The sequence below is a fragment of the Mirounga angustirostris genome, unplaced genomic scaffold, assembly GCF_029215605.1.
Source record: "Mirounga angustirostris isolate CCGP_5_RB_7025 unplaced genomic scaffold, mMirAng1.0.hap1 SCAF_16, whole genome shotgun sequence".
Taxonomy (NCBI): Eukaryota; Metazoa; Chordata; class Mammalia; order Carnivora; family Phocidae; genus Mirounga; species Mirounga angustirostris.
Window position 1 is genome coordinate 11,767,993 of NW_026991724.1, and position 26,298 is coordinate 11,794,290.

Genomic DNA, 26,298 nt, shown 5'->3' on the forward strand with positions numbered 1-26,298 from the left:
GGGTTCTGGGATCGAGCCCCCGCATCGGGCTCCCTGTTCGGCGGAGAGCCTGCGTCTCCCTCTCCCACTCGCCCTGCTTGTGTTCCTTCTCTCGCTGTGTCTCTCTCTCACATAAATAAAATCTTTAAAAAAAAAAAATATATAGAATGTAGTACATAAAACATACAAAATGTGTTGACTATGTTATCAGTAGTTAAGTTTTGGGAGAGTCAAAGTTACACGTGGATTTTTGACGGTGAGGTGGGCGGTTGGCAGTGCCCCTAAGTGCTGCTTTTTCAAGGGTCAGCTGTATGTTTTTAAGAGTCCATTTGTTTTGTAGTTTGGAATTTTGCTTCAGATTAGTCACCTAGACAAATACGCTATGTTGGTGATGTTTTGTCTTCCCCAGTACATCACATCGATAACACTCAGTATTGGTGGTGATAAGTTAGACCACTTAAGCAATATCTGTCAGAATTCTCCATTGTAAAGACACCCATTTCCTTGATAATCATTTTGGGGATCCATTAGGTAATTCTTGATGATGTCAATTAGTAATGTTACTTTGCTGCCAGAAATCACACTGGAACTATTGAGTTGTCCAGTAGAGGGTAGCAGAACACTAACAGGAAGCCTTTAATAGTTTGAAAATCCTACAAAATAATGCAGAAAGTCTGTGATGTGCCATTAGGAATATATATTTAAAAGTTTTTAGAAATCTTTCTTGGTTTGTATTACTTCCCATGTGTCATAGGATATCCAAGAAAGATTTATTATGATTTTACCATCGGTCCGACATAGAGTAAGAAAAGCTGGTGAATAACTGTTATGAGAAATCATTAAATTTCCTGATCAAATAAATTTTGTGGATGTATTAATATTTATATTAATGACACAAATTTCCTATTTCATTTTATAATGCAAATGGATGGTAATTTTAAGTACTGGATGGGTATTTGGGAGCCTGCTATTTCTGTCATTTGTCAGAAGGGGGCAGCACCGTGTCTATTTAAAAAAAAAACCAAACAACCCAAAGACACATGCTCAGGGAAGCACCCTTTTTTCCCCCTACAAATATACATATTCTCACATGTATATATTTTATATTCAAAAGAAACACAAGCTTATTACTTTAAATAACATATTACCGAGGTAAATAACATGATAAGCAAATGTTCTCTATAACTCCTTCCTCCTAAAGAAAATAAAACCCTGTTAACTGGCATGTTGGCAGGAATTTTTTTTTTTTTTTTAACTTAAATTGCTTATACTTAAAATTCAGGTGTTATAAGGAACCCTCACGTAGGAACTTGGGAGGCCTGAGTTTTAATTGACAACCAGATGCAAACTTCATATATGGATTTGAGCATATCTTTTATTTATTTATTTATTTATTTTTAAAGATTTTATTTATTTGAGAGAGAGAGAATGAGAGACAGAGAGCATGAGAGGGAGGAGGGTCAGAGGGAGAAGCAGACTCCCCGCCGAGCAGGGAGCCCGATGTGGGACTCGATCCCGGGACTCCGGGATCATGACCTGAGCCGAAGGCAGTCGCTTAACCAACTGAGCCACCCAGGCGCCCCGAGCATATCTTTTAATCTATTGATGTCCTTATTCTGCCTTTTTTTTTTTTCTTTGTATCAAGTTAAGAGCATTACTACATCTTTAAGAAATGTGAGAAAGAGCTAGTGATGACTGGGAAGAATATGTAAGTATAAGCATCAGGTAGTGTTAGCACAAAGTTAGTCTTTTAGTTCTTTCTAATTATATTTTAATGTTAAGCTTTGGATTTTTATCTTTTTGTTTTCTTCCCCCTTGAAAACTGTGTAGCTTGTTAGCCTTCGGGAATGAGGAAAAATAGTGTTTTTTACCCTTCTCTATCACATAACCAGCTGAGCCAATTAGCTCAGACTTTCCTGAGTGATTCACCTTTTGGAAAAGGCCAGTCATGGAAAGTTTCTGCCTAAATAAAGACTTTTCAGGAAGTTCTAAGTAAGTGAAATGAAGTTAAAATGACATCTCTGCTGATAACACTTGAGCTGACTATTGCTAATAGTGGGCCTTTCTTATCAAGGTTCCCTCTTAATTATATTAGAAGTGGTCTACAATTGAACTGTTCTCCTCCTTGAAGATATTTTGAGAGCTGAATCTCTTCTTACTGCTTGTTAAGAATGGAGTTCTTGTGGACATACTATTAATGAAGAGTAAAAATCCGCTTATGTTACTTTGTACAGATTCCCAAAGTCCCTGAGAGAAACAGCAGTTTATAGATGTCATTTCTTTCTGACTGTGGATAGGACTTTGGCATTAAGAAGTTAACAGAGATACTCCCATAGGCTATACTTGTTTTGTGCTGTCTTGTGGTACTTACATGTATTGTTATAACTTATTTCATGGTTATCTGTCCTGATGGACTGTGAGCCCCTGAAGGGCAGAGACCATGCATGTATTTTTATTTATAAGTTCCACATCTCACACAATGCCTGGATCTAGGGTGCTTTTCCGAAAACATTCACCAAATAGCTTTACGTGACCGCTGCAGGAGCTTGGTCAGTCCTTTGGTAAAACAGGTAACCAAAACACAACATGCTTTGCATAAAGGCTTACTTTCCTTATACTTTGAACGGCTTGATCTTCATCTTCTCTTATCACAAACATTGTAACATTTTACAGTGATGTTACAGTGGATCTTAAAACTTGCCACGTCAGATATTCTGTGGCTCTTTTCGTGAAAAGTCAACCTTCTAGGAAATTTTCTTTTCTGTTTACAACCTCTTCCATATTTTCTCTTATACTGAAATTCCTGTTAAATGGATATAATAGTCAAGTTATGCTAGGCCATTCTGTAGTAACAAACCCAGAACCTCAGTAGCATAACACAGTACAAGTGACCCTGGAACAACACGGGTTTGAACTGCGTGGGTCCACCTGTATGTGGATTTTTTTGCAGTACTGTAAATGTATTTTCTCTTGTATGATTTTCTCAGTATTTTTTCTTCTCTCTTTTTTTTTTTAAAGATTTTATTTATTTATTTGACAGCAAGAGAGGGAACACAAGGAGGGGGAGCAGGAGAGGGAGAAGCAGGCTCCCCGCCTAGCAGGGAGCCCGATGTGGGGCTCGATCCCAGGACCCTGGGACCATGACCTGAGCCGAACGCAGACGCTTAACCGACTGAGCCACCCAGGCGCCCCTCAATATTTTTTTTTCTTTACCTTTATTGTAAGAATACAGTCTATAATACATATGCAAAATATGTATTATATCATTTCTTTATGTTATCTGTAAGGTTTTCTGTCAACAGTAGGCTATTAGTAAAGTTTTTGGGAAGTCAAAATTTATATGCAGATTTTCAACTGTGTGGGGAGTCAGTGCCCCTAACCCCTGCATTGTTCAAGGGTCAACTCTACATATTTATTTCTTATTGATGCAAAGTCCTACACAGGTTGGGCAGTGCTCCATCTTGTAACTCAGCCATCTGGAACACAGCTTTTGAGGTTGTTGTGGCAAAGGAAGAGCAAATAAATAGCTTTTCATTTAATACCCTGTTTTCAGAATGAGACTTCAGCCCTGCCCTGTGAGTTTGGAACTTCCTTTTTTTTTTTTTTTTAATGTTTTATTTATTTATTCATGAGAGTCAGAGAGACAGAGACGCAGAGGCAGCGGGAGAAGCAGGCTCCCCGGCCTAGCAGGGAGCCCGATGCTGGACTCGATCCCAGGACCCTGGGATCATGACCTCAGCCGAAGGCAGATGCTTAACCATCTGAGCCACCCAGGCGCCCCTAGTTTGGAACTTCTGTGGTTTTTATTTCTCCAAGGAGTAATGGGTTTTGCTGGGTTGGGTGGGGGACAGTAGCCTATGGTACGAGGTTGGAGAAGGGGATCTGGACCTAGTTGCTCCTGAGACAAACTGCCAACTGATTTTAGCCCTATTCCTCTCCTCTCCCTTCAAAGGTTCCTGGTAACTCAATTTATCGAGCCTTTGTAGAATACCGTAATATAGATTGGCTTGTTATTGGCCATTCCATGTGGCTACAGGCTTAGATCAGAGAAAACAAAAACCAAAGCCAATTTCTACTTGTCTGTTTACTTTGTACCTTCAGAAAACTTGATTGGCATCTTTTGTCTGTTATATCTCTTCTCCATATCCTTATGTAGTTTTGCCTTTGTAAATTTATTTACCACTGTTTAGTAGGGTTTTGGTAGGGAGTGGAGAATAAAGCCTGTGTTCAAAGTGTCATTTCTTTTAATTTTTTTTTTTTTTTAAGATTTTATTTATTTGCGAGAGAGACAATGAGAGAGAGACAGCATGAGAGGGAGGAGGGTCAGAGGGAGAAGCAGACGCCCTGCCGAGCAGGGAGCCTGATGTGGGACTCGATCCTGGGACTCCAGGATCATGACCTGAGCCGAAGGCAGTCGCTTAACCAACTGAGCCACCCAGGCGCCCTCAAAGTGTCATTTCTAAGTGCAGGTGTCCCCTTGTTTTTCGTGAGCTGTCTCAGATCTGTCCCAGATTATACCCAGAGCAAGGAGATTTAAAGCACCTCGTTCTAATTCAGTACACTGGGACTCTGCATTAAGCTTTAGGTTTGGATGGGGGTTTATTTTGGTCATCTGTATAGCCGTGTAAGGAATTACTCCAAAGTTTTGTTGGCTTAAAACAATTGTGTTCTTGTCGTTTCCCATGGTTGGGGCAGGGGGGTAGCCGGGCTCCGGCAGCTCTTGCTCAGGGTCTCTTACGCAGTTGGAGTTAGTAGCTGGGTGTGGCGCCATCTCGAGGCCTTCCTTGTGGCCATTGTCTTGGGCCTGGACTGGAACAGTCTCCTCAGGCATCTCTTTCTCTGGTCCTCCTAGGTGTTCTGTGTAGCATGGTGGATCCAGAGTAGCCAGGCTTCGTGTATGGTAACTTGAAGTTTCGAGGTTGCATTCTCGAAAGAGCAGCAGGTGAGAGCTCTGTCACCTTTTATCAGCTGGTCTCAGAAGTCATGTAGTGCCACTCCCACTGAACTCTGTGAATTGGCAGCCACAAAGGCCCAGCAGTTTTAAGCAGGGGGTGACATGTACCTCCCCTCTCACTGGGATGATGTCAGGTTTTGGAAGAGCATGTAGAATGGGTTGTGGCAACCATCTTTGGGAAATAGAGTCTACTACAGGGTCCTCTCTAGCATTGCTACTTAATCTCTGCATAGTCTTGGAAAAGTAACCAAGCCCCTTAGATTTCTCATTTCTTTTTCATGAAACGTAGATGTGTCAGCTGTGGCTACAGAAATGCTATGTGACAAGCCATTCCGAACCTCAGTGGTATACAACAGTAAGCATTTGTTTGTTCCTGTGTGTTTCTGGGTGTTGGGGGTTCACCCAGTCTGGGTTTGGCTCCAAGCTGCTTGCTGGATTCAGATCTTCAGTGTGTGTCCTTCAGCCATCTTGGACTAGCCGGTGCTTGAGGTGTATTCTTCTTATGGGGCTAAGAGGAGGAACTCCAGGGGCAAGTGAAACGACACAAACGTTGAAGCTGCTTTTCCTGTCAGATCAGCCAACATCTAATTGACCATTGAAGCATGCACCCAAGCTCAACATCAGTGGGTTAGACAAGTTTCTTCTTGGTTGACAGGGAAGGAATGTATATTTGCTGAGTGATGGTTTAATTTCTGGTATAAATTCTTCCTCTTATTTTTATTTTATTTATTTATTTATTTATTTTTAAATTTATTTATTTGACAGAGAGAGACATAGCGAGAGAGGGAACACAAGCAGGGGAGTGGGAGAGGGAGAAGCAGGCTTCCCGCGGAGCAGGGAGCCCGATGCGGGGCTCGATCTCAGGACCCTGGGATCATGACCTGAGCCGAAGGCAGATGCTTAACAACTGAGCCACCCAGGCGCCCCTCTTCCTCTTATTTTTAAATCTTGGCTCTCATTACTGAGAAGTTCATTGGGGAGAGTAGAGAGATACACAAATTAAGCCTGGTAAAGAGTAGGACCAGATTTTAGAGGTTCAGCAATTTCCATTTGATCCTCTGAGTAATACTGACCATTGCAAGACCATGACTAGGGGAGTAACAGAAGGTGGTATTGTTTTAAGTCACTCCTCAAGATTAAGTTGCTGGTGTTGCCTAGCGAAGATTCTCAGTACAGAATTCTCAAACTCTCATTCTGTGCCGCTTGAGTGGGTGACACAGTGCAGGAGTGAGTTGGCTGTTAGTAAGAAAACTTGCTTCTGCTTCCCAGAAGCCTAGTCGGAAGAAGAGAAGAGACAGAGACTTACATTCCTGCAAAGATGGAATTTATTCGATTCACCTGTCATTATTCTTGGCCATTTTATTCCGGAGGACCTGGCTGAACGCTCACAGTACAATGACCTTAATCTTGGACCCTCCTACAGAGAGATTGGAATTTAAACAAAATTCCTTAGATGTTTTTGTTGACTTGGCAAGAGTAAGCAGGTGTTAAACACCTGTCCTCTCTTTAGCTGAAATCTTAGACACTGTAAGTAACCTTATTTGATCCTTTAGGACTCAGTTTTATTGAGGACCATTTTTTCAGATTTGAAATTGGACAGGATTCTCCATCCTGTAGTTTTTTTCCACTCCCAAATGAGTGTTGTTTAGCCAGTTTGAAGGCATTTTGTTTCATCTTTGGGTTATTTTAGCTGTGAAACAGGAGCATTCTGCAGAATATTCCCAGTTGTTTATACTGTTGCTCTTCTTCTCGAAATAATGTTAGTGTTTTTCTCCCAAATACTCCATCTCCCCATTTCTCCCCAGACTCTTAACTGTGAGTCCTAATCTACATGTGAGGTGCAGTGGGAGAGCCTTCTCAGCCTTGCCGTGAGCAGCCCATGTGATTCAGCAGTGACCCCTGGAGTGTGTGGCAAGCTGACAGAAGAAACGGAGGCGATTTTAGGGTGATGAGGTCCATACGTTGTTGGGCCTTTAGTAAGGGAAGATGCCTTTGTTTCGAATTGTCATAGTAGACTTGAATCAGAAACCTCAGCAGCCAGAACTCATTGGAAGCCCATCGGGTGTTTTCCTTGTTGTCACTTATTTCCTTTTCTTAGATTTTGTTTCTTTCTTTATTCTTCTTATAAACTTGACGTTTCCCTCCTTGGCACAGGGTGACTAAGGAAGTGGATGCTACCTCTAAAGAAGCCAAATCTTTCTTCAAGCAGAACGAGAAGGAAAAGCCCCCGGCTCCTGTCGCGGCGTCTCTGCCGGCACTCGCTGCTGGGTCTGGGTGAGTGTTCCGGTGTCAGGCTCAGCTCTGCCTGGCACGTTGGAGGAGCTGTACAGGCACCCTCTTTAACCGTAGCTGGCGTGACTTGTTTTCTGAGAGCAGGAATTATGGTGCTGCTTTGCCTTTGCTGAAATATTTACCAAAACGGAAGGTGCAAAGAAAAATGAGCCTTAGGTTTCTTCTTCGATTCCAGCCTCAAGAAAGTGCTGATTTACAGTGTGGACCACAGAGCCGAATGTGTAGGAGATTTTACATTTAAAAATAATTTTTAAATGAAAATATCAGCCGTTTGTTAGAACTTCTAGTGGAGATTAGGGTTGAGCCCTCAGGCCCATCCCGCAAGGACCTCAAAGGAACATTGGAAGGTCCGAGCTGATTTACAAGTAATTCTATTAACACACTGTTGGGAATGTAATAGTTTTTCTTTCTTTGTATTTTCCATGTTATTTGAGTTATTTTTAGCTGAAGACTAGAATTTTTTCCTTTGGGGAAAATAAAAATTCCCTTCTTTATAACTTGTATGTAAGATGTAAAGCATCACAGTAAATACGAGAAGCCAGGGCGCTAGCCTGCAGGGACGTGAGCATGGACCCGGCCCATCGGCAGCACCCATCAGCCGCTTACTCCTGTAGGGAGGGCTGTGTCCTAGAGGCTTTGGGGTGGAACAGGTCACCTCCCGGGGCTTCTCTGCCCCTTCAGTCACACAGCTTGTCACTTCTTCCTTCCCTCCCTAAATATATCTATCTACTTAACTCGTTGCTACGAACAGTACAATTTTGTTTTGTTTTTTATATTAAAAAAAAATAAATCATTGGTTTTCCTATCAGATTATGAGCTTTTCTAGGACAGGGCTTTCTCATCTTTGTAGCTCTGGCTCCAAACAGTGCTGTGTAAGCTTGTGTGCTCATCTAGGTTGTGTTTACCCAGAAGCAGACCCTGAGACAGAGGTTTGAGTACAAGTCATTAGTGTGGGAGGTGATTCCAGGAAGCCCCAGCAGGGGGGTAGAAAAGGCTGGGAAGTAAGCCTGGGTAGGATATGGGTTCTAGCAGGTTACTGCCAGTGTCGGCTGGTGCTCACTCGGTTCTGCTAGGTATCTCAGGGAGGTGGTGAAGGACGCGGCGAGGGCAAGGACCCTGGAATAGTTCTCCTCCAGTTCCCATCTGTCGCTGGCTCAGGACTGCTTCCACATGCCCTCAGTCCTCAGGCTGTGAGCAGCAGGTGCTTGCAGTAAGGCAGGTGCTGTGGTGGTGAGTGCAAGGACGTGGCCGGGCCGTGTCCACATCTGCCGTGTACTCTTCATTGCTCCTTACCCCAAGGCTTTCGCTCCCAGTAGAGTGAGTAGGTGGCAGAAGTCATGTAGCAGTTACATAGAAACCTGAGAAGGAAAAGGATTTGAGAGCTTGCCACCATGGTGGAAACGATGTAAACACCAAAGAGGGCAGCCATGGGATAGGGCTCTCCACACCGGCCCTGTTCATATTGTAGGCCAGTAGTTTTCAAGCTATGGTTTACAGTCATCATTTAAAAGAAATAAAATAGGGGGTGCCTGGGTGGCTCAGTCAGTTAGGTGTCTGCCTTCGGCTCAGGTCATGATCTCCAGGTCCTGGGATCGAGCTCTGCATCGGGCTCCATGCTCATTGGGGTGTCTGCTTCTCTCTCTCCCTCTGCCCGTCCCCACCGCTTATTCTCTCTCTTTCTCTCAAATAAATAAATAAAAATCTTGAAAAATAAAGAAAGAAAAGAAATAAAATGGAGTAAAAAAATAACATACTCGGGGCTCCTGGGTGGCTCATTCAGTTAAGCGTCTGCCTTCGGCTCAGGTCATGACCCCAGGGTCCTGGGATGGAGCCCCACATTGGGCTCTCTGGTCCACGGGGAGCCTGCTTCTCCCTCTCCCTCTGCCTGCCGCTCTGCCCGCTCTGGCTGCTTGTGCGTGCCCTCTCTCTCTCTGACAAATAAATAAATAAAATCTTTTTAAAAAAAATAGCATACTCTACTATATGGTAAGTATTATTTCATAAAATTTTTATACTGAGTGACAAAATAAACTATTTTTAGTGAGGGTTGAGATAAAAAAAATGTGAGGCTGTAGGCTGAAGCAGCATGTTTTTAGCCTTGTAATTGTTAAATTGTTTGAAAGGGATTCTCTTCAGAGCAGTAGCTTTCAGACTTGATTGACTCACAGTAAGGAATGCATTTTATAATATGCCCTAGTACGCTCATAAATATAGGAGTATAAAAAAGTGAAATAAAATTTGGTGAAATATTTACCTTTACTACATATGATGAATTCTGATTTTCTGTTTTACATGATTGTGTGTAGTATGTGTCGTTTAAAAAAATGTCATGGGCCACTGAATTGATTTCATAATCTACAACAATCTGAATTTGACAAATAGTCTTCTGCAGGTTTTAGTTGGGTTACCAGGCATATATGTGGTATTATTAAACAGTGTCTCTTAAATCTATTAAAAGTTTTACTGTAAAAGTTAACTCTGGATTAAGTATTAGAAATAAAGGCAAAGTTTCTTGTACCTTAGGGCTCAAGCATAGTTCATTTCAGCGAGCACAATTTTTACTTCCAGCCTCCTTGGATATTTCTTTAAATAATCCCCTATTGATGCTTAGAGATTCTACTTGGAAACCATGTGTGTTTCAGAAAACACTCTGTTGCTATAATGATGAAGGTTACTGGAGGAGGGAGAAGTGGGAGCTTAACAAGGTCAGCTTGCTTCAGTCACTGAGTCACTCGTGGAAGCCTCACTGCATTCTGGATCCAGGCCTTCCTTTCTTAGAAAGAGCAAGTAGCTCTCAAGGATAAGTTGCTGAAATGGTATCTGTATTAGGGAGGACCAGCAGGGAACAGATGGCATCCTCAAATTAGGATACTTTGAGGAGAGTTTAATAACTCACAAAGTGATGAAAAACCACAGATAGAATAGTGTGCTGTGCTTGGGGTTAGTAATATGAGGCTGCCTTACCTCCCCTAGACCTGAAGGGGCAAGAGGGGGAACAGCTTTGGCATTGAACACGGCGGGGGGGCCTCCTGACAGGAGCTGAGACCTTCCCTTGAGCAATGGACTCTCCAGAGGGAATCCAGGGACATTAATACCCAGATCTCCCATTCCTCCTCCTCTCCCATCTCTTGCCAGGACACTCCATTCTGACACTTATTAAAATGGTAAGGAAGACTTATTTGGGATTATTGCAGTAGGTGGCAAGACTGTCACAGTAAGGAACAGAGATCAGGCTCAACTCTCAGTACAGTACAGCAAAGACAGCTGGGGATTTATGGCCAAGGAGCAGAACGAGGGCAGCCGGGAGGGTGTCTGAGGGTGGAACATTACTAAGAGACACCGGGGTAGGGAGATTCTTGCTAAACAGACTTAACAGGATTCTCACTGAAGGCAGGCTGAGTACTTATACATCAAGGGTGGGGAATGAGGAACTTAGTCAGATATCAGGGTGATCAGATATCAAGAGTGGAGGATTGTCTTAAAACTAGCCTAACAGGGCGCCTGGGTGGCTCAGTTGGTTAAGTGACTGCCTTTGGCTCAGGTCATGATCCTGGAGTCCCGGGATCAAGTCCCACATCGGGCTCCCTGCTCAGCAGGGAGTCTGCTTCTCCCTCTGACCCTCCCCCCTCTCATGTGCTTGCTCTCTCATTCTCTCTCTCTCAAATAAATAAAAACAAAAAACAAAACTGGCCTAGAAGGATTCTTGCTAAAATTGGGCTAAATTACTAAAACACACGCCCAGCAAGGATGGAGGCCAAGATTGAGGCCTAGTTGAGAAGAGGCTCAAAGCAGCCTGACTAAAATTTGATGAAGAAGAGTGTCTTTCTCGGGGTGTTCCTACAGGACCACATCTGGGACGGAGAGCAGAAGGACAGAGGAATCTGGAGGGGCCAACTGGTAAAATACCTTTCAATAGATAAATGGACCACTGACTCCCTTATTATAAAAGGGTCAAGTGAAATTTGATTAAAATTAATTTCTTGATTAAAATCCATTTCATGATTAAAATCAGTTTCTTCTAAAGATTGTATTTATTTATTTAGAGTGCGTGGGAGGGGGGCAAAGGGAGAGGGAGAGAGAGAATCTTAAGCAGGCTCTACCCTAGCACGGAGCCCAACATGGAGCTCAATCTCATGACCCTCAGATCATGATCTGAGTGAGCTGAAACCAAGAGTCGGACGCTTAACTGACTGAGCCACCCAGGCACCCAATTTCTTCTAAAATGGAGTAGTGGAATGTAAAAGATTACAAGGATATGTCTGCCTGCATCAAAAAAAGCTCAGAGTTATACATGAAAATTTCTGAATAAATCCAGAAGGTGACCCTCAAGGTTGGCATGATCGTTTTTCTGAAATGCATCTCAGAAAGCTTCTCCAGTTGTAATTTTGCGTGGGAAAAAACAGGGTCAAGAGGAATGCATCTGATCTGGGGTCCAAGTGGGCAAGTTTTATCATTGCAAATATTAGTATCTGCTGCAGGCTGCATGTGCCTGGCATGGGAAGTCTTTTCAGGGGAAGAATCTATAGGAATAATCCAATTTATTAAAATAAAATTATTGTAATACTTTTCCACAGATGTTTTTCATTTTCATTTTTGGAGTTGCTTCAGTTTATAGAAATTGTCCAGCAGAAACACTTTATTTGTTTATTTTTCTTCTCTCTAAACAGATTTAAGCAATACAGGAAAACCAGAGCAGGAGGGCAAAACATCCTGTCCCACATCCTTTGCTAGCAAATAAGAACAGATTCACAGGAGCAAATGTTTGTAACTGAAAATGCATTTCCTCTACATGTTTAAAATAGCACACTGCTCGGGCTATAAAAAGCCAAAGTTTATGCTTTGGGAATGAAGTAAACCAAACACCCAATTTTAATTAGAGGCAGGAATCACAGACGATAAGAAGCGTTCTCTACATTTGGCTGTAGAAAGCACAGCTTGGTGTGTCTAAATTCCTGCCGTTCTGTGGCTCTAATCCATTGATCTCTTGGATCCATTTCTTTCCCTCCACCCCTCCCGCAGCCCTGCCAGTCCCCTGCCCCAGTCCTCACTCCAGCACCGATGGCCATTTGAGTCCAGCTTTCGTGGGTATTTGGCTAGGTCAGCCTTCATCCCCACATTTATTACTCACCTTTTGCAGCAGTAGGCTACTTATTAGACTTGTTAAAGTTTATAATCATAGCCGCAGGCATCAACTTGTTAAACTAAGGGCTTACTATTTAGTTGCCTCCTTGTAGATTAGGAATAACCTGAAGCAATAAAACATAAGAGTGAAAAACATCATTTTCCCATGTGGTTTTGTCTTGTCTTCTTGGTCTGTTGAGAGAAGAGAGAGCAAAAAACAAAGACCTCATTGTTGAGTCTCAACACAACATCGTGGGTGGTGTCAGGTTAGCAACGTTTGCTTCCTATATAGAAAAGTCAGAATTCCACGTAGTGTCCTGCTGAAGGTAGAAGACCCAGATTAAAGACCTGTGAAGACAGTAGCCCCTGACTGTTTCTATGCTTTGTCTGTGCTCAGTGTGTTTGACCAGTTGGCCCCCAGGAGCCTTTCATCTGTGCAACATTCTTCGTGCCTGAGCAGGTAACCTTGTCCTTCCCAGCCTCCTTGGACAGGACTTAACAAGACCTTACTGGCTTTTAAGATTTTACATTTTTCAATATACAGTCTTCTGATAGCATTGAGCATTTCACTTAAAGCAACAAGAATTAGGCATAGCCACAATATTAGGTGGAAACATTTCTAAAATTTGATCAGAATCTCTTGTTATAATGATCAGTCAGAGCTCTGATCTATGTTGATCTTTTTTTAAGCCCTTTTGCTTTTTTTTTTTATGTTAGTCACCATATAGTACATCATTAGTTTTTGATTCATTATTTGCGTATAACACCCAGTGCTCATTACAACACGTGCCCTCTTTAATACCCATTACCTGCTACCCTATACACCTACCCCCTTCCCCTCTGAAACCCTCAGATTGTTTCGCAGAGTCCATAGTCTCTCATGGTTCGTCTCCCCCTCTGATTCCCCCCTTCAGTTTTCCCTTCCTTCCCCTAATGTCCTCCTTATGTTCCACGTATGAGTGAAACCATGATAATTGTCTTTCTCTGCTTGACTTATTTCAGTTAGCATAATCCCCTCCAGTTCCATACATGTTGATGCAAATAGTGGGTATTCATCCTTTCTGATGGCTGAGTAATATTCCATTGTATGTATGAACCACATCTTCTTTATCCATTCATCTCTTGAAGGGCATCTCGGCTCCTTCCACAGTTTGTAAGCCCTTTTACTTTTAAAGGAATTGCTTTCTTGCTGAGAAGAACATTTAAAAAGCTAGATCTAGGGGTGCCTGTGTGGCTCAGTCGGTTAAGCATCTGCCTGCAGCTCAGGTCATGATCCTAGGGGTCCTGGGATGGAGTCCTGTGTCGGGTTCCCTGCTCAATGGGGTGTCTGCTTCTCTCTCCCTCTGCCCCTCCCCCTGCTTATGCTCTCTCTCACTCTCAAATAGATGAAATCTTAAAACAAAACCCAGACATTTTTGCCATAGGAGAATGCATTGTTTCCAACAAGAAATCTATAGATGAACTTAAAAATAACTCATTAGGAAATCTGATATTCTATTCATAAATATGACACATTATTATGTTCCTTATATCCCTATCCTAATCAATCCTTAAAAAAAAATAAAATGGAAGCTAGATCTAATTATTTTCAAGTATCTTTACTAACAGAGAAAAAAGGACCTCCAAGTTATTCACAGTAAATGTATTCATATCAACAAAAAACACAAGCTACCCCAGAAATCTGACTATCTCCTGGTTTGATGCCCTTGTGAAATGCCTGGTCAGTTGACGTGTGCCCCTGTCCCTGGTGAAGAGATGTACACAGTTAGGTTACTTTTAATGCCTAGAGAATGGCCACTCCAAGAAGAGGAAGATCAGTTTGTTTCAAAAGAGTAAATATCATGATTAAGGGCTTATTGATAATTATTATAATAACTAAGATGATTGGAAGAAAGTTGATATTCTGGCAGTTATGACCTGTGATATGATATAGTCTTTAAGAGAACAAAGGGTGTTAGTCAATTTAATGATTTTGTTTTTTAAAGATTTTATTTCTTTGTCAGAGAGAGAGAGCACAAGCAGGGTGGGCAGCAAGCAGAGAGAGAAGCAGGCTCCCTGCTGAGCAAGGAGCCTGATGCGGGGCTCCATCCCAGGGCCCTGGGATCATGACCTGAGCTAAAGGCAGACGCTTAACCAACTGAGCTACTTAGGTGTCCCAAATTTAATGATTTAAAATTGGATGTGCTTTTTTTTCCTTTTTTTTAGAAGCAGCTTTATTAAGCTCTTTCTGTTTATTCACCAATTTAAATTACACAGTTCATTGGTTTTTAGCATATTTGCAGAGTTGTGTGTTCATAAAGCTATGAACCACAATACTTTCCATCACCCCAAAAAAGAATTGTAGTCCCTCTTTATCCCTACCTATCTCCCACACTCTCAGGCAACCACTAATCAAACTTCTGTGCCTAGGTTTGCCTTTTTGGACATTTTATATAATTGGCATCATACAATATTTGTCCTTTTCTGTCTGACTTCTTTGACTTAGCATAATGTTTTCAAGATTGGTTCGTGTTTCTGTACTGCATTCCTTTTTATGGCCAAATAGTATTCCATTGTATGAATATACCACATTTTGTTTATCCATTCATTAGTTGATAGACATAGAATTGTTCCCACTTCTTGGCTATTACAAATAATGTGTCTGTGAACATTCATGTGCAGGTTTTCGTGTGGACATGTGTTTTCATTTCATTGGGTGTGTACCTAGGTGTGGAATTGCTCGGTCATATGGTAACTTGGACATGCTCTTGAATAGGAGAATGAGCCATAAGAGAAACATCCAGGAACGTTACAAAGGGTGGGTGCCTTGAGTGCCTAGATTTCATGCACTGTGATTTCTCTGAAGCATGTACAGTTCTTTTTTTTTTTTTTTTTTTTAAGATTTTATTTATTTGAGAGAGAGAGAATGAGAGAGAGCAAGCACATGAGAGGGGAGGGTAGAGGGAGAAGCAGACTCCCTGCCGAGCAGGGAGCCGGATGCGGGACTCGATCCCGGGACTCCAGGATCATGACCTGAGCCGAAAGCAGTCGCTTAACCAACTGAGCCACCCGGGCACCCCGCATGTACAGTTCTGTATGTAAGCTCCGGCTGTAGGAAAAAAGATGGGTGGAAATCTGTGATGTTCAGTGACACTTAAAGCAATGGCTAGAAAAAAAATAAGACAGTTTCCTTCTATCTTAATTAATTCTAGAAGTAGGTAGAGGGGTTTAAGGCTTTTGATTTGTTCCCACAACCAGCTTTAAGCTTTTAAATTTGGGATTTCAGTTTAGTTGACTCAGGGCTGGCCCTGTTCTTATTTTATTGCTGTTTGTAAATAGATGTTCTTGACCTTCCCACTAACTTTTGGATTTAACTTTGTTATTCTTAGTGGTTGTGGTGGTCTCAGTTAGGAGGTGTTCAGAAGTGTGTGGTGAGATATTTTGGTTGTCACAAGACTTGAGGAGACCACTGGTACTTAGTGGGTGGAGTTCAGGAATACTAAATATCTGCATTGCTTAGGACAGTTTGTACAGAGAAGAATTTTCTTTTCCAAAATCCCTTTAGAACACACTGTTTTAGGGAGCTGGAGTCCCTCGGGTATACAACCACTGGGTTTTTCTTCAGTTTCTGGTTTGAGACTCCACTCCATGGCAGGCATTCACAAATTGACAGTTCATGGACCAAGCCTGTCCTTGGATGTTATTATCTGGCCAGTATTTAAAAATCAGGAGGGTGGACATAAAAATCTGGATTACTGGTTTTTCTTTAGAAACAAGAAGTTGTGCCATTGCCCTCCATCTTTCCTTACCGCCCCAGTGAGCTGGAGCAAAGTGGATGGGGTTTGCCCTTTCCTGGCTCCAACTCAGCTGCTTCCCTCTTTCTGTTACCTGCTGGGTTTCTGTAGTCGGGTGTTTTTAACACTGGGATGACATGTTTCCTTTCAATGACCAGGTCAGTTTCATTTTGGCACCAGTTTGTCCTTTAGATTAAATATCAAACATATTATCTTCTCATACTGCATGTTAAATGTTCTTTACCTTTTTTAAAAGGATAGCTATTGACAGATTTCCAAATTTAAGGCACAGTGCTAAGTGTTTCACATGTATTATTTTATTGAATCTACATGAATACTTTAAGAGGTAGGTGCTAACTTTGTACCCATTTCACAGACCAGGAAACTGAGGCTCAGGGAGGTGCCATTAACCTGTGGAGTTTCTGTAGTTGATGGTGGAGGCAGGATTCCAGTCCAGATCCATTTGAGACCAGAGGCTGAACTCTCAGCCACTGTGTCATACAACCATTCTTTCTTACCCACCTAACTGGCCTCTTTGGGTAAGAAGTATCTCTTCAGCTTTATAACTGATGATGAACTCTTTGAAAGCTATTTTGAATTTTTTTTTTTTTTTTTTTTTTTTAGGGAAATGAGATGGCGGTTTCCTCCGTTTTCCTTTGTAGGCCTTTTCCCCATTAACCATAGATAATCCAGGTCTCCTGTATTGGATTTCAGTCCCGTTACTCTCATAAAATTGAAGGGGTAGCACATTTTAAAAAATGAGTTCCAGGTGTGTTTGTACATTGATAATCTGTCAGCAGTCAACAGCGAAGCTGTGGGACAGATGTGATCAGTCAGCTGGGGAGAATAGCAGTAAATGTGTATTGCTGCTTCTGTGTGTATTGGCTCCTCCTGAGGCCTGAGTTCTACACTGTAGGTAGCAAAGTGAGGGTGTTGCCAGAGAGCCAGGCAGGAGATAGTCCTTGCCCAGTTGGGTTCACTGCGTTTCTTCTGGCAGTCATTTGTTCCAGGGTAGGACTAGCTAGAAATAGTTTTAAGAAGATACTACTTTTTTTTTTTTAAGATTTATTTATTGAGAGAGAGAGGGCGAGCAAGCTTGAATGGGAAGGACAGAGGGAGAGAGAGAGAGAGAATCTCACGCAGACTCCCCGCTGAGTGCAGAGCCCGACACAGGGCTCAATCTCACAACCCTGAGATCACGACCTGAGCCAAAACCAAGAGTCTGACGCTTAACGGACCGCACCACCCAGGTGCCCCAAGGTGATTTTTCAAGGACCTACTATGACAGTGAAAATGATTGATTCTGGTAGTGTTGGTGGTCCTGCTATTATCTTACTTGTCACTCCAGTATGATGTGTTTTATACTGGGGCAAGAGAACTCTGTACTCCCCCCCCCCCCCCCCGAAAAAACTCTATATTGGACTTTCACCTTCATGGTCTTCAATGGATGCTAAATATTCAGCTTCATTCAGTTTTAACTTATTCTTTCTTTTTTTTTTTTTTTTTAAGATTTTATTTATTTATTTGACAGAGAGAGAACACAAGCAGGGGGAGTGGGAGAGGGAGAAACTGACTCCCCGCCGAGCAAGGAGCCTGACGTGGGGCTCCATCCCAGGACCCTGGGATCATGACCTGAGCCGAAGGCAGACACTCAACCAACTGAGCCACCCAGGCGCCCCAATTTTAACTTATTCTTAACTTGCTTTTTAAATATATCCCTGTAGGTTTTGCAGGTACAGAGTAAATGAGTTTGAAATTGAAATTAAATTAATTCTCTAAAGATTTTCCCATGAATAGTTGGAATATTTTGAATTTATTAAAGTTTATCTCATCCACATTCTTGATTTGAAGAGATTGTTCCAGGCTAAGCTAGGAACCAGAATAATTACAAATGGAGAGACTAGTAATATTCTTTTTTGTTGTTGTTGGGGGAGGGAGGTAGAAAATTTGACCAAATAGTAAAGTGCTGGCCAATGTGAGCCATTGTCAAATAGTAAAGTGCTGGCCAATGTGAGCGCCTAAATGAGATCTCAAACATAGAAAAGCTTTAAAAGCAAGAACATTTTTCATTTGTCGTCACCAGGATTCAGGTTGGATTGAATACCTACAGCAAATACTATGAACCTAGGAAGTATTCCTAGTGGTTTTCAGGGTTGCCCAGAGTGGAACAAATTCTAGTGTTCTTAGAAAACACTTACAGGATTTGAACTTTATTACCCAGAGCAGCCTTATTCCTTTTGCTCTTATCATTGAGTTATAGTTGCAAGTTTCAAAAATCTGAGTTTAAGAGCCGGGTGGCTATATGTGTTACAAACTTTTAAGACTTTATTTTGCTGTAGTACTATACCCTTGGTTGTGCCAGATTTCTCTTGGTGTGAAATTCGAGTCAGGAAAGTGCTTAGGGTGCTTTGCTGGGAGTGTAGGGAAGAATTGAAAGGATAGCTGAAGTTATGGTGTTCACAGAGTTTACTTAGTATGATCTTTGGAAATTGACTTGGAAACAAGGTTGTGGAAACCTTCCTTTAAGGAGAGAATTGTGATGCTCTAGAAATGAAGTGAAACTATTTTGGTTAACTAATAAAATGCTGATTTGTTGAGTTAATTGTTTCATGTGCTTTAGCTTATTTTAGTGTACACTAGAGGGCAGAACCCCCCCCCACCCCCCCGGGCAAAAGATATTTCTTTGGCAGGGTACAAGGAGCTTGGAGCTATCCTAGATTTGGTATATGAGTGCTATACATTTTTCTTTGCCTAATTAGATTAGTCTCTTGGCATGAGATTTCTATGTGCTATACTGTTTGTTTCTACATTTTTCTTTAATTAAAATTTGTTTTGTTTTCAACTCTACCATTGTGCTTAGAAAGTGAAAGATGGTTTTTCTTCTCTCATTTTTTCTTGGAGATGCAGAAGCTTTTATCGTTGTTCGCTTTTTTATTACAAATAAGAAAGTAAAAATGACCCATAGTTCCACCACTTAATTTTTTCAGAAAAGAGCAGTGAAATTTCCTTGCCACCTGCCTATCCTTCATTCCCAACCCCAGAGGCTAATACAATTGACCTTTAAACAACATGGTATTTATGGTTGCTGAACCTCCCTCCCTAAGCAGTTAAAAATCTGTGTATAACCTTTGACTCCCCAGAAACTTAACCACTAATAGCCTATTGTTGACCAGAAGCCTTACTGATAACATAAATAGTTGTTTAACACATATTTTAAATGTTACATGTATTAGATACTACAATCTTATAATAAAATAAGCTAGAGACAAGAAAATCATAAGGGAAAGAAAATGCATTTATAGTACTGTAAAAAAAATCTAGTATGGGGTGCCTGGGTGGCTCAGTCGGTTAAGCATCTGACTCTTGATTGCAGCTCATGTCTTGATCTCAGGGTTGTGAGTTCAAGCCCGCATTGGGCTCCACTGTGCATGTGGAGCCTACTTCAAAACAAAACAAAACAACAACAAAAACACATATAAGTGAATCTGTGCAGTTCAAACCCATTAAAACAAAAGTGGACTCTGTATTAGCCTGCAACTTCTGTTTTTCCTTAACAGTCTATGTTGGGCATCTTTTCAGGTTCAGTGTAAACATCTATATATTTTTTATGTCTTTGTTGTACTCCATTATATAAATATTCTGTAGTTTGAGTAACCATTTCTTTACTGATGAGCATTTAGTTTTCCAAATTTTACAGTTACGAGTAATTCTGTGATGATCCTTGCACATGCATTTTTATGTTCTCATGCTGTTATTTCTGGGGGACAGATTCTTAGAAATGGGATTGCTGGGTCATCAGATATATGCACCTTAAATCCTAACAGATGCTGCCAAATAGGCAATACCAATCTGAATGAAGTGTCTCTGGTGTTATGTGAGAGGGCCCTTTCCGCACAGCATTACTCCTTTCTGTCAGGGTTTTCTCCATAGTCATGACATTAGCTGGATTTTCATAACCTACTGGTTTCATTTGTGTTTCTTCTCTGAAAACCTTTACCAAAAACAGACTTTTTTCAAGATAAACTAATGCTATACTTCTGTGTATTTGCCAGATGTCCGTTAAGATTTGAGTATCACCTAGAGGTAGTCTCCATACTGTATCCAATCATCAAAGTTAGTCAGTTCTCAGTCATCTAAAAATTCAGGTAAAAATCTGAGTTTTATAAACACTGAGAGAAATTGTGAGCCCATTTAGGAACTACATATTATAGGGTCCATTAAAGTGCTCTGTGCTATATCTTTCTTAGGTCCTTAAAGTTGGAAGTTACTATTCCCACATGTTTTGAAGTCAGTGAAGAATGTTACTTATCCTAAGCATAGCAATCAGTGATTCATATTTTCTGATCAGGTTTTGATATCGGCATCTTGCTGCCATTTCATGGAAGGTTATGATTACACAGAAAGATTCATATTAGGTAAATATTTTAATTTGGATCAGGGAATTTTTCTTATGGGAGAGGCTGAGCAGCTGTGTTCTGATTATTTTGGTCAGGGGTTGAAAATCAGTCTGATCTTAAGTCCAGCACTTAACTATATTCAGTTGCTTAGGCCTGGATTCTTGCCAAAACTGTTACCCAAGGGAACCTATGATAAATTTAAGCTGAAATCACTTAAAACTTCTAAACTAGGCTAGTATTTCTGTATCATTGAGAAAATGGAAGATTCTGAGCAAGGATTAATCTTTAGATCTAATAATTCTGGATGCATAAGACCATAAACAAGTCACAGCCTTTTGATTATTAGCCTCTTGAATTTGAAATGTGGTACAGTTTCAGTAGCTACTAATTTGAGAATGAACAGGAAAAACCCATGTGTCGCCTTGGCTTCTGCTTTAAACTGGGATCTTTTATTTTAGCCCAATTGTTTGTGAGGTAGATGGTGAGCTATAGGAGGGAGAAACCAAAGGAGGAGAGTTTTCTCTACAGTCAGATGGAGCGTGACTTGTTTGGACCAGAAGTGAGAATCAGATCCAAGGATAACCATGTTCAAAACACTCTTGATCTTGGTCTCTTGTCTAATGGTAGCGAGCTTTAAAAAAAGATTTTGGGAGAAGTTTCCTTTAGAACGGTAACCACAAGCATCATGTCTGCTTTCCAGCCATGTTTCTGTGTTGTGTTGTGGGTGAAGTAATTCCAAGTTTTTTATACCATTTCAGAAAGTCATTCCAATTTAGCTTTTGTTGGACCAGTCTGGACCTCAATTTCCCAGTCTTGATGTGGTGAAGCCAGCTTTCCTATTGGGCCAACTTAGTCAGCTGTGTGTTTGACAGTATTGTATAAAAACTAGCCAGGTGGAATTCCAGCTTCAGGAAGGCTTAGATTTTAAAGTATCTGTCTTTATGAAATTGGAGTTATATATTTTTAAAAAAACTCCTTTGAAGTAGGACTTTGGTTAACGCCATAATGAAAGCAAAGCACTGATGTTTTTTAGGCATGGTAGGGAGAGTCTGTGATAAAGACGTTTATTTTCCTTGTATTTTATCAGTTGCTGACGAAATTGGTTAGCAATGGAAAATGAAACACAGCTCCTTTCTCCTTGTGCTACACTGTCTCAGGCCATCCCTTCCTGATAAGACTAGTACGCCTCTGAGCTTTCTACTGCCACCTTTACCTTATTTATTAGAGGTTTTTTGAAGATTCACAGACCTCTTCTCTGGTTGTTGTTGTTGTTGTTGTTTTTTAAGATTTTATTTATTTATCTGACAGAGAGGTAGTGAGAGTAGGAACACAAGCAGGGGGAGTGGGAAAGGGAGAAGGCTTCCCGCGGAGCAGGGAGCCCGATGCGGGGCTCGATCCCAGGACCCTGGGATCATGCCCTGAGCCGAAGGCAGACGCTTAACGACTGAGCCACCGAGGCGCCCCACAGACCTCTTCTCTTTGTGCATTTAATACCATTCATCTACTCTAAAGTTTTCCCCATCTCTTTAATGTTGGTGATTCTCTGCTCTGCGCTTCCAGTACTGCCTTTCTCCTGAACTCCAAACCCGTAGGTCTTACTGCTTGCTAGAAATTTATTCTGAATTTCCTTGGCACTACACTGGTTCAACGTTCGACTCATTTTCTCTCCCATTTTACAGAGCTGGAGAAATGGAGCCTGTGAAGTTAAGTAGCTTGTCCAAGGGAGAGGGCCTGGACTAGAACTGAAGGCTTCTTTCCAGGCCAGCGTGGTCCTCTGCTGGGCCAAACTGCCTGCCTCTCTCTGGACGAAAAAATGTGCCACCATCGTTCCCCCAGGGTGTGCAGTTATTTCTCTTTATTTTCCTTGCCTCCCCGACTGCCCAATCCATTCAGTGCTTTTAATTCTACATTCACAATGTCTGTGAATACTCCTATTCTTTCGCTCCCTCCTCTCCCCTCTTTCTCTCTATTTCATCTCCATTCCCATTTGCCTTTTTTCTGGGTCTTAAGCATCTATCTCTGTGTGATTGGAATATTTTCTCAAGGTTTGGACTATTGTAATCGTTTCCTAAGTTTACTTAAAGCCTGCAGTCCCTCTTCCAACATCCACCCTGCATGCCACTGCTGGGATAATTTGGCAGAGATTCAGTTTACATTATGACACTTGCTCAAAAATTTGATACTCATCTACAGTTAAGTTCACATTCTTAGCCTGATGTTAGTGAATGCTGTCCTGTAGCTGTAGCCAACCATACCTTGTTCTGAACTACTGTGTTTGGCAGCCAGAAAGAAGTCCTTCCCTTTACCCATCTTCCCCTCCCTCAGCTTTGTTCAGCTGTTCTCTCCTCTTCCCTGTGTACCCTCATCTCTCCACATCTCTCCCCATTGATTGGAATCCTGCCTGTTTTTCAAGCCCCATCTCTGCCCTCCCACACTCTTCCCTGATACATGCCCTCCTTGTACTCCTGTTCCACTAATGGCCCCTTAAATGTTTGACCATGAAGTATAGTTATTTTATTCTTTCTTTTTGTCCCCTACAAAGAGTAAAGGCTCTTTTAAGCTCTTCTCTTTGACTTTGGATTTCTGCAGTTTTAATACAATGTGGATTCATGGCTTTTGAAAGTTCTGAAAAATTCTCAAGCATTTTCTCTTTGAATATTGCCTTTTGCATTCTACTGTCTCCTTCTACAACTCGTGTTAGGTATATGTCAGATCTTTGCAGTCTGTCCTCCATGTTATTTCACTTCTCTTTGGTATTTTTAATCTCATTATTTGTCTGGGTGGCCTTCCAGTTACTTCCTGTTTTCCAGCACTTTACTTTTTCTTCATTTGTGTCTAATCTCTTTTAATTTCATTGGGTTTAATTTCAATGGCTGAGCAGTTTATTTTTTGAAATTCCATTTGGTTTTTTTTGTTTTGTTTTGTTTTAAGATTTTATTTATTAGAGAGAGAGCACAAGTTGGGGTGAGGGGCAGAGGGAGAAGTAGACTCCCCGCCCAGCAGGGAGCCCGACGTGGGGCTCTATCCCAGGACCCTGGGACCATGACCTGAGCCGAAGGCAGCCGCTTACCCGACTGAGCCACCCAGGCGCCCCTGAAATAAATAAATCTTTGAAAAAAAATTTCCAGTCCACTAAGATCCCTCATGTTGCTTTTATAACCACACCCACTTTCCTGCTGCCCTCTCTGGCAACTGCTAATTTGTTCTCCATTTCTGTAATTTTGTTATTTCAAGAATGAAAGCATACAGTGTAAAACCTTTTGAAATTGGCCTTTTTCACTCTGCAGATTCATTCAGGTTGTGTGTATATCAATAGTTCATTTGTTTTTATTGTTGACTAGGATTCTGTGCTGTGGATGATTGTTTCATGTTCTTCCACTGAAGGACATCTGGGTTGTTTCCAGTTTGGGGCTATTAAAGATAAAGTGCTATAAATACTCATGAACAGGTTTTTTTTGTTAACATAAATTTTCCATTGCTACTATGACAGATTACCACAAATTTAGGTGCTTACACAGCAGAAATTTACTCTCTTTTAATTTTTTAATTTTTATTTATTTATTTATTTTTAAGATTTTATTTATTTATTAGAGAGAGAGAGCAGCAAGAGAGGGAACACAAGCAGGGGGAGTGGGAGAGGGAGAAGCAAGCTTCCTGCTGAGCAGGGAGCCCGATGTGGGGCTCGATCCCAGGACCCTGTGATCATGACCTGAGCCAAAGGCAGACGCTTAATGACTGAGCCACCCAGGCAATCCTCTTTAATTCTGTAAAAGACAGAAGTCTAAGATGGGTCTCACTGTATGAAAATCAAAGCAGGTTTGTGTTTCTTGTGAATGTAGGACTTAGGTTCTCATTTTCTTGGGGTCTTGTCAGCTGTGGACCATTCCTACCTTCTGGAGACCATCCCCATTCTTGGTTCATGGCCCCCTTCTTCTGTTTTCAAAGCCAGCAACAACTTGGTTGATTTCCCTCTCAAGCTGTGAATCTTGATTCCTCCTCCTTCCGTCTGTCTCATCTCTCTGACCCAGCTGGGAAAGGTCCTCTGCTTTTAAGGACTCCTATGATTAGATTGGGCCCACACAGATAACCTAGGATAAATCTCCCCCATCCCAAGGTCCATACTCTTAATCACATCCCTTCTGCTGTGTATGGTAACGAATTCACAGATTTTGGCGGCAGCGGGGAAAGGGTGTGGACATTTGTGGTAGCCCTTATTAAAATTTCATTTCTCAGAGATAAATGCTCTGAGAGGGGTGCAGTTGCTGGGTCATGTGGTGGTTGCATGTTTAGTTTTTTGTTGCCTTTTTTTTTTTTTAATTTTATGTAAACGCTACACCACATGTGGGGCTCCAACTCAAACCCCAGGATCAAGAGTTGCATGCTTTACCAGCTGAGCCAGCCAGGTACCCTACATTTTAGTTTTTATAAGAAACTGTCAGACTTTTCCAGAAAGGATGTACCATTTTACATTTCCACCAGCAGTGTATAAGAGGTCCGGTTTCTCCACATAGTCATCAACATGTAGTGTTGTCACCATTTTTCATTTTAGCCACTTTGATAGGTATGTAGTAATGTTTCATTATGATTTTAGTTTACATTTCCCTAATGGCTAACAGTGTTAAACGTCTTTTCAAGTACTCCTTTGACACCTGTATATCTTTGGTGAAATGTTTGTTCATATCTTTTGCCCACTTTCTAACTGGATTGTTTAGGTTTTTACTCTTGAGTTTTAAGAGTTCTTTATGTATTCTAGATATCAGTCTTTTATCAGATATGTTGTTTGCAAATACTTTCTTCCAGTGTGTAGCTTGTCTTCTCATCCTTTTAAGAGGATCTTTTACAGAGCAAATGTTTTTAATTTTGATGAAGTCCAGTTTATCAGTTTTTCTGTTATGGATTACACTTTTGGTGTCAAGTCTAAGAATTCTTTGCCTAGTCCTAGATCCCAGATTTTCTCCTTTGCTTTTTTGTAAAAGTTTTATAATTTTATGTTTAATGTTTATTTTATTTATTTATTTTTTTAAAGATTTTATTTATTTATTTGACAGAGAGAGAGAGCACAAGCAGGGGGAGTGGCAAGCAGAGGCAGAAGGAGAAGCAGGTTCCCCACTGAGCAGGGAGCCCGATGTGGGACTCGATCCCAGGACCCCAGGATCATGACCCGAGCCAAAGGCAGACGCTTAACGACTGAGCCACCCAGCCACCCTGTGTTTAACATTTAAACCCATGATGTGTTTTTGAGTTAATTTTTGTATAAGTTAGGCGGTTTAGGTCAGGGTTAATCTTTTTTTGCCTATGCTGTCTGTCCATTTTCCAGCACCATTTGTTGAAAAGACCATCTTTGAATTGCTTTTGCACTTTTGTAAAAAAATTAGTCGGGCATATTTATGTGGCTCTATTTCTGTACTTACTCTATTCTTTCCATTTACATGTATCTATCCTTCTGCCAGTACCACACAATCGTGATTACTAACCTATATAATAAGTCTTAAAATCTGGTAGACTGATTCCTCCCACTTTATTCTTTTCAAATTTAACTATTCTATTTCCTTTGCCTTTTCATATATATTTTAATTTTTTTCCAAGGTTTTACTTATTTGAGAGAGCACACATGCACGCACAAAAGTTGGGGAGAGGGGGAGGGAGAGGGACAAGTAGACTCTGCCTTGAGCACACAGCCTGTCCTGGGGCCTGATCCCATGACACCAAGATCGTGACCTGAGCTGAAGCCCAGAGTTGGTTGTTCAGCTGACTGAGCCACCCAGGCACCCCTGCCTTTTCG

The 26,298-nt window shown here is 41.4% G+C and overlaps 1 protein-coding gene across 6 annotated transcripts in view; it reads left to right on the top strand.

Moving 5' to 3' along the window:
- CFDP1 (craniofacial development protein 1) overlaps positions 1–26,298 on the top strand; it is a 119,217-nt gene that overhangs the window by 15,424 nt on the left and 77,495 nt on the right. For 4 of the 6 annotated variants that reach the window (XR_006793492.3, XM_045890721.3, XM_064581476.1 and 1 more), the window contains exon 5: positions 7,088–7,207. The exons of 1 other annotated variant lie outside the window; for it this stretch is intronic. Coding sequence is in view for 4 of the 5 variants with exons in the window: in XM_045890721.3 (XP_045746677.1) it covers positions 7,088–7,207 (120 nt within the window). In the remaining variant the exon portion in view is untranslated. Of the gene's footprint in view, positions 1–7,087; positions 7,208–22,195; positions 22,272–26,298 lie in introns of those variants that run through there. One more of the 6 variants, XM_054511254.2, reaches the window with a different exon arrangement.